Below are 8,826 nucleotides of genomic sequence, written 5' to 3' on the forward strand. Positions count from 1 at the left end.
GGCCACAGAAAAGAAAAAGTCGTAAACTATGCACGTTATGAATGGGTTTCTTAAGATAAGAACAGATTAAGATGGGTCCCAACTTCTGAGGTTAATTTTAAACTATTTTTCAAAAAAGACTTTAAATATTTGAAAATTTATTTTGGTCTCTGTCCAGTAAATAAATAAATAAAAATTATTATTACGAAGAAAACCTTATTTTTGAATGAGAGGAAAAAGGAGGTGTATAGTAAAAAGGGAAAAAGAAAAAGTAATTAATTTAGTAAAGAAAAAGTGAGGAGAGAAGAAAACAGAAATTGTAGATTGTAATTGTAATATTGTGTAGTATACGCGTCAACTCAACTAACAAGAACGACAACAATAAGCATATCAAAATCAAAATCAATATCATATCATATCTTTCCAAAGCCTTCTCTCTACTCTTCCTCTTCCAAACGCGCCATTCCCATTTCTCTCTCTCTTCTCATTCTTCTTTACACTTTTCTTTCTTCTCTGCATATTGCAAACCTAATTTCTTCGACCTAGCAAACAAATTCTCATCACGCGCCCACTCGGATTCGGACAGATCATGCTGCGTCTGTGCTACGCTCCTCTCGATTGCTGCTTCCGACGCCGTGGTTGCCGCGCCGCCGACGCACTGCTCTGGCACACAGACTTGAAGCCCCACGCCTCCGGCGACTTCTCCATCGCCGTCGCACAGGCCAATTACAGTCTCGAGGATCAGAGCCAAGTCTTCACCTCCCCCTCCGCTACCTACGTCGGCGTCTACGACGGCCACGGCGGCCCCGAAGCTTCTAGATTCGTCAACAAACGACTCTTCCCTTATTTACACAGTAATTCATCCGTCCATCCATAGACGAATCCTTTTATTTTCTTGAGTTTAAGATCCGGAACCAGTTCAACCCTCACTCATTTCTTTTTCTCAATTTCATTTGTTATTGTTGTTAAAATTAAAATATTGAATGCCTTTGATTTTTTTTAACATAAGAGTATATTTATTTAATTTAATAGCCTCTTTTTTTGAAGAATATTTCTGGGAGATATGGTATCGATATTCTGGTATGGACTAGTGTTTCTTTATTATTAACTATCAATATAATTGTACAAAATATTGTTTGTCTTATGAGATGAGAGAATATATAAATTTTTTTAATTTAGTATTTTTCTTTATTAAGTACGAAGAATATTTTGGAAGGTATAAATTGTGGGATATTGATATTCTGGAATTGATTGACTGTTTTGTTTCCTTTGTTTTGTGATACTTAGAAACTGAAAGGTGATATGCTAACTGTTGTTGTCTTCTCAATTATGCTTCCTCAAATAGAAGAGGCAAATGGTTTTGGTTGGTTCATTCGTCAAAGAGTCATTTGTAATTGATTGGAAAGTTGCTATCAATAGCCGCCTCTTCCCTTCCTGATTCCCCTTTTTTTAGTCTTTACCCAGTTTAAGATTGGTCATGTTAATTCGTATTGAATTTGTAAACGAAGAGTTTGAACTAAATAAGCACCATGCTCACTTGCTTGTTTTTAATCTGTAGAATTTGCCACTGAGCAAGGCGGTTTGTCTGTGGATGTGATAAAAAAGGCATTTAGTGCCACAGAGGAGGAATTCCTGCACTTGGTGAAGCTTTCCTTGCCCATTAGTCCTCAGATTGCTTCTGTGGGATCCTGTTGTCTTTTTGGTGCAATTTCTAATAATGTGTTGTACGTTGCCAACCTCGGAGACTCTAGAGCTGTTCTTGGAAGGAGGGATGTCCAGAGAAAGAACAGTCCAGTGGTGGCACAGCGCTTGTCAACTGATCATAATGTAGCTGATGCGGAGGTGAGAAGAGAAGTTGAAGCTCTCCATCCTGATGACTCACACATAGTGGTTTATAGCCGAGGAGTTTGGAGGATAAAGGGCATTATTCAGGTATAACAAACTGATACATTGTACCTTTTAGTGTCATCATTTTCTTCTTTACAATTTTTATATGATTTTAAACTTCATGTTGAGTATATATATATAAGTACATTGTTAATATATCCATGAGGTAGTCTATGATCGCGTTTGCTAAATGTGTCTGGTTGTGGCATACTTTCTTCAGGTTTTATTTACAGTTATCACCTGAGTTAGCCCAATTGATCTATTTTCCATGTTTCTTCTTTCAACTTTCTTGCATGGTTTTTACAAGCTTGATGTAGTTCTGCAATTCTACTCAGATGTCAGAGAATTTGTGGTTTCCTGTGACTTGCTATAACTAAAGATTTGGATGCTCTAACAAGTGACCCTTTGTTGCCTTTCGTGTGTTTTTTTGCTTCCATTGGAGTGAAATACACAGAGAGGTTACGCCTGGTTTATCTCATTTTTCAAGAATGGGGTCAGGATAACTAATATAGACAGTTTTGGTGTTGCAGGTTTCAAGATCTATTGGTGATGTGTATTTAAAGAAACCTGATTTCTACCGAGACCCTGCTTTTCAGCAATTTGGAAATCCTATTCCTTTGAAGCGTCCCGTGATGACAGCTGAACCTTCAATCATTATCAGGGAGCTTGAGTCGGAGGATTTATTCTTGATATTTGCTTCCGATGGACTGTGGGAACAATTAAGTGATGAAGCAGCAGTTCAGATTGTTTTCAAGTATCCAAGAGCTGTGAGTTTTCACTGTTATTCTGGAGCTGCATATAATGATAAACTTGGTACATCCTTACAAGGATTTTGATTTGTGTTCCGTTACTTGCAGGGAATTGCCAAGAGACTGGTGAGAGCGGCTCTTCAAGAAGCTGCAAAGAAGAGAGAGATGAGATATGATGACATAAAAAAAATCGACAAAGGAATACGACGACACTTCCATGATGATATCACCGTGATTGTAATCTATCTTGATCACCATGCGGGATCCTCTAATGGTAGATTCAAGCAAACTGCTGTTGGCTATACAACTGCTCCTGTTGATATTTTTTCCCAAAATGCGGACGAAGCAGAAAAGAGAATGCTTGGTACAATTGCCTGAAGAGTGATTATTTCAAAGGATCATACACTGACATTATTCGGGGTGAAAATATTTATAGGTGACGATTAATATTGTTGGTAAACTAAAAGAAGTTATTGACAGAACATACAAATTACTGCATAGATATAGTAGTTTGGAGTGACTGACAGATTTTTTCTGATGCAGATATGCATATGTATAGTTTTGAAGTCTATTTTTTGGGTTTGATGGTATCAATTTTGTTTTTCTTTGGAAAGAAAGAAAATTAAATTAAATTGATTGTTTAGTCGTGATATTTATCTCCCGGTAATGTTGATGGAGGGTAATGGAATTTGAGGGGTGAGTGGAGACTTTCACAAGCAAGCACATTCATGTTGCCATGGTACTAATATTGATCACAGCCATGATAGGAAGTTGGTTGTGTCATTTCCCACCTTAACAGGCTGAAAATTTGTGATTGATGCGTTCTAAAGTATGCTGGAACAGCCTGCATTTTATTCATCAGACGCATTGATTTTCATCAGACATTTGACTTTTTCTGAGTTTGGAAACCAAGAAACTTTTGGATCATGTTCAATTGTTATTATCTTATGCAACGTTGAGTCGGCATTTTGTTGGACTTATCGTGAATAAAGAATTAGGATCAGTAATTAATTGAATAAACTGACAAAGCTTATATTAAAAATCAATGTAATAGACAGACTATTCAAAAGTGGATACTTTGATGCCTTCCTATATACGCCTAAAGCCTGTCATTCTTAGTAAACCAATCGCTCGTCTTCCATTTCATATAAATATTTATTTTTATCAATTTCAAATTAAATTATAATTTCATATCATTAATTGTATTTCTTTTTTATGTTTAAATTAAACAATAACAATCAAATAAATTATATTTTAACTTTCATTATATTGCAATTTTACAATATAAAAAAAAAAGTTAAAAGTTGCTTTTGTCCTTTAATTGTGATTATGTAGATGCAATTTAATTATTGATTGTAACAGATTTGTTTAGGTCAACAATAATCCTTATTTGGTTCGCTCTTAGTTAATAAATTAATAAGTATTTCAAGTAAATCAGTTAAATAGAACATATTGTGTTAAGATATAATTAACTGGTTTTGTAATCTACTGTGTGTAGTTATTATAGTTTGTAATAATGTGGTATGAATAATAATTTAGGTTTGTTAGAAAGTCAATCGGGATGTTGGGCCCCAAAGTCAATGCAGGTGTGGCCTCAATCACTTTCCAAAATACTCGTTTTCATTTGAAGTGGTATTTCTCACGAATGTCGCGTAAACCTTCTTCCTCGAGTCGCATCATATGCAAGAATTCTAATTTTCAACGTTTGAAGAAGCACTTCCTTAGACCATAGATTTGGTTCATTTAGCCTTTCAAGTTAGACAGAAATTTCCCAAAATAAACCCAAACTTATCTTCTACCAACTCATTGATGATTTGTTTGGAAGAGAAAAAAATTTGTGAAAAGAAGAGTACGTAGGTTAGAAAGGTAGGGAAGAGAAATATTTGAGAATTCAAATTATTTAACTAAAATGAAATAGAAAAGAAAAAGAAATAACAAAACATTATTATAAGAATTCATTTTTTAAATATATTATCGATTTTACACACACACACATATACATATACATATACATATACATATACATACATATATACACATATATATATATATATATATATATATATATATATATATATATATATATATATATAATAGTTATATTTAATATTCATTGAAAAATTAAAAAAATGTTCGATAATATTTTATATAATTTTTTATAAGGATTTTTAAATGGATTTTTCATATTTTGAAATTTTCTTTTCATATATTTCCCTTTTGAAGAGAAGTTCATCTAGTCTAAACGTGTTTATGAGAATTGAAATAAGTGTTATTTTCGAGCTTTTTCTTCTAACATAAAACTGATTTTTTTTATAGCCGACACCATTTTTTCAATTTATTTTTTCAACTTCTTTTAATGATTTTGAAAGAAATAAACATTTTTGGAAAAACTAACATTTTTCATTTCTCCCCTCTTCTTCTTCGCCATTTCATGCTTCTTATGTTAACCAACATTTATTTTTATACTATACTAATTAAAAGCTAGGTTAATAGTTTTATTCTATGAAATTTTAAATTTAGAATTTTTATTATTCTCCCAACCGTTTTACATGGAAGAAATCATATTTAACTAATTAATTAGCTTTAAACAATTTTTACTATAATAAAAAGTCATGGTCAATCTTTAAAGAATGTGCAGTTACTTCAAGGAAATGTTTCGAAAACATCAGGGCACAAATAATGAATGTTAAAAATATAAACTATGCAAATTTATAACACTTTCATATTTTATAGTGTTTCCTTACTTATTAACTGTCGAAATAGAAATTAACATTTTATTTTTAGTTGAAATTTCTGATTTTTTTTTTCAATATACAAACAATTTATGAGATAATTTCATAAGCTAATTTTTGTTTTATAATTAGTTTCAAAATACATAATTTATTATAACGGTGTTAGTCGGCAGCGCATCTTCTGTATTCAACATTTTTTTTTAAATTAATATATTTTTGTTCTTTTTAATGGTCTAGTTTTAAAAATTTTAAATTAATATCTTTCCAAATTATACTCTTAATTTAATTAATATAGAACAAAATAGTTATGATAACAGAGACAAAAGTATAATAACAAAATAAACATTTAAATAAAAAAAACTAAAAAATATAATAACTAGCTCGCTAAAAATATTAAAAATTAAATAATTTCACTATCTTTAATGTAACTTCCCAACAGTTGGCAAAGTAGAGCTCGTGGTACTGATTTTTCTTCAGATCAAATAACCAGTTATGACTGTATATGCCAACCTTTCAAGCCAAGTGTTACATACATGGATTGATAAGAAGGAAATGACTAAGATCCCATTTAGATAGACTTTCCAAGTCACATGTTTATAGAAATTTTTTTTTTAAGAGAATAAAACTTATTATATATATTCTTTTTATAAACTTTATTTGCCACAAAACTCCTGATGATCAGGTGCATAAAAATTATTTTTATATTATAAGAAAATTCTGAATCATTTTGACATCGAATTTCTTGTCGTGAAAGTGTTTATTGAAAAGTTGATCTAAACAGAGCCTAAGAGAATGGACAAGGGGATGACGAAGTTTCCAATAATAAAAAGGCTCAGGAGACTCTCTCTCATTCATGGTTTAACTTGTGACCGTTTCTTTGCTATGCGCTCAAGTAACCTGCTTTTTTCCTCCTCAGCAATATGTGGATCAAGGTTGCCAAGGTCTTGAACAAAATTGCATGCCTCATCTCGCAACTTCAACTTACAGTACCAGTCAACTATGGAGTTGTAAGTATTCTGGTTTGGCCTACATCCTTGCTTGATCATATGCCGAACTACATCAATAGCCTCCACAAACATTGAGTCAGCTGCGTAAGTTGCTATAAATGTGTTGTAAGTTACAACATCCGGAGCAGGAGCAGGATCTTTCATTTCTTCAAATATCCTTTTTGCCTCCTCCATCATGCGATTTCTGCAATATGCATAAATAACTACGTTGTATGAGACAACATCGGGTTCAATACCTTTATCCAGAATCTCCCTCAAGATTTGCTCTGATTTTTGGAATTTTTTCGTGCGGCTGTACCCATACATCAAACTATTATAAGCAGTCAAACTTAGAGTCAATCCACTCTCATACATGTAGTTTAAAATCTCATTGGCTTTGGATCCCTTCCTATTCTTCCTCCCATAAATGGAAAGCATTGCATTCATAGTAGTAATATCAGGCGAGATTCCTCTCTTCCTAAACTCCAAAAATGCACGTTCAGTTTGTTCTACAAGATCAACCTTGCTATTTACTAGAACAAGTGTGTTCAAAAGAACAGTATGGGTTTTAATTCTGTCAGAGTATATTTCCTCTGCCAGAGCATTCATCCTTTCAACCTCTCTTCCATTGGCATAAGCATGGAGCAAAGAAGAATATGTTGCCTCATTAGGTTTACATCCACCATTTTTCATTTCAGCAAGTACTTTCTCAGATTGTTCCCAAAGCCCTCCTCGAGCCAGTGTTGCCAAAAAAGCATTGTAAGTAGAAAGATCAGGACTCACTCCAGCCTCCAGCATTCTCTTATAAACAGACATAGCCTGGTCAAATGAACCACACCTGCCATACGCACTTATCAGAGTGTTGAAGGTGTCCCTCTCCGGCACAAACCCAGCTCTCTTCATTTCTTCAAAAACTCCCGACACTTCAGAGTCCATTCCATTTTGTCCAAAAACTGCCAAAAGTGTATTCCAAGTAACAATATCAGGGGAACACTTGCACACTTTGATCTCCTTGAAAACTCTCTCCATTTCCTCGAACTTTCCTCTGTCACCATACATCTTAATAAGCGCATTAAAGGTGCATATATTAGGCTTGCACCCCACATCTCTCATTTCCCCAAAAACTTCCATTGCAAGCTCATCTTTCCCCGCTTTCACAAACCCTGACAAAAGCGTAGTATAAGTGTAAACGTCAGGCTTAATCCCTTTCTCCACCATTTTCCTCTTAAGCTCCAAGGCATCCTCCAGCAAGCCACCTCTAACATAAGCCGACACCAACGAATTGTAAGTAACAACGCTAGGCAGAAAACCATCCAGCTCCATCTGTTTCAGAACCTCGATGGCTTCTTTCGGCCTCCTGGACTTACCATAAACATCCAACAACACATTATAAGTAACCACATCAGGTGTAAATCCAGCCACCTTAATCTCCTCGAAAAGATCAAGAGCCTCTTCATACAAAGAACCCGCCCTACAACAACTTATAAGGGTATTGTAAGTACACAAATCAGGGGCAAGGCCACGGCACTTCATATCCTGAACAAGAGCAATGATCTTAGTCCAAGGCACGCCCATCTTCCCATAAACATTCAAAATTGCATTGTAAGTAATCAAGGTGGGTTCACACCCCACTTCTTTCATTTTGCCAAACACCTTGAGTGCATCTCTGTACTTTCTATTATTTGCATATGCAGTTATGAGGGAGGTGTAGCCATACACATCAACCTCAACCCCGTCGGTTTCTAGATCGTGCAGCAGCGACGCCGCGTGGGAAACCCTACCCGTTTTACCGAGAAGGGTGACAATCACGGCAATTACGGAACCGTTCAAGAGCGAAACGAGGTCGTTTCGGGTTCGAATAAAATCGAAGACGGACAATGCGAGGTCGAACTTGTTGTTAAACCCTAAAGCCTTGATTATGCCGAGAATGTCCGAGGAGAGAGAGGAAGAAGCCGGTTGGTGGAATAGGAGAGGGAAAATTTGGTGGAAGCTATTGGAATCGAAGGAAGGATGGATTAGGGTTTGGAGAATTCGGTGAGCCTGAGGTGAGAGGCGGGGAGTGGGGTGGGTGGAGGTGGTGACGTGTAGACGAGGCGGAGAAGAGGGTTTTTTGTTAAAAAATAGGTCTTGGAGAAGAGGGGTTAGGGTTAGGGTTTTTGGGAATGTGGTGTTTGAGGGTGTGGCTGTGGGTGGGTTTGGGAGGATGAGAGGGACAGAAACATTCTGTGCCATGGAACGTGATGCAGTGTGTTTCCAAAAGCAATCAAATCTCAATCACAGAGTTGAATTTTTAAGCCTGGGCAGAAAATTTTCACGATCACAGTTGAATTTGAGCTGAGAGTTGCAGCAAGAAATAATTCCCACAATCGTAGAGCTCCCTCTGCTCATCCATGGAAGACTATGAACTAAACATAACATTTATCTCACACTTCTGAAGTAGATTTAACTTTCTCTTGATAACACTAATAAATCAACTGTTCAAAGATAAGACCC

The 8,826-nt window shown here is 35.2% G+C and overlaps 2 protein-coding genes across 2 annotated transcripts; one reads left to right on the top strand and one right to left on the bottom strand.

The window, feature by feature from the left end:
• Positions 1–391: 391 nt before the first annotated feature.
• On the top strand, positions 392–3,265 carry LOC124840305 (putative protein phosphatase 2C 63). The gene is made up of 4 exons (XM_047316346.2): positions 392–833; positions 1,538–1,911; positions 2,397–2,633; positions 2,724–3,265. Exons 1-4 carry the CDS (start codon positions 569–571, stop codon positions 2,991–2,993), a joined length of 1,146 nt encoding a protein of 381 aa, XP_047172302.1. The 5' UTR covers positions 392–568; the 3' UTR covers positions 2,994–3,265.
• Positions 3,266–6,030: 2,765 nt separating this feature from the next.
• Positions 6,031–8,826, bottom strand: LOC124840304 (uncharacterized). The gene has a single exon (XM_047316345.2). The coding sequence runs from the start codon at positions 8,563–8,565 to the stop codon at positions 6,199–6,201; it is 2,367 nt and encodes a 788-aa protein (XP_047172301.2). The 5' UTR covers positions 8,566–8,826; the 3' UTR covers positions 6,031–6,198.

Source organism: Vigna umbellata, chromosome 8 (assembly GCF_029865625.1).
Source record: "Vigna umbellata cultivar VRB3 chromosome 8, Vumbellata_1.0, whole genome shotgun sequence".
Taxonomy (NCBI): Eukaryota; Viridiplantae; Streptophyta; class Magnoliopsida; order Fabales; family Fabaceae; genus Vigna; species Vigna umbellata.

Bases quoted from the DNA above. Each gene is read 5' to 3' on its own strand.
- LOC124840304 (XM_047316345.2), bottom strand. From the start codon at position 8,565: ATGGCACAGAATGTTTCTGTCCCTCTCATCCTCCCAAACCCACCCACA.
- LOC124840305 (XM_047316346.2), top strand. From the start codon at position 569: ATGCTGCGTCTGTGCTACGCTCCTCTCGATTGCTGCTTCCGACGCCGT. The intron at 834-1,537 runs GTAATTCATCCG...TTTAATCTGTAG, and splicing joins ACTCTTCCCTTATTTACACA to AATTTGCCACTGAGCAAGGC. The intron at 2,634-2,723 runs GTGAGTTTTCAC...CGTTACTTGCAG, and splicing joins TTTTCAAGTATCCAAGAGCT to GGAATTGCCAAGAGACTGGT.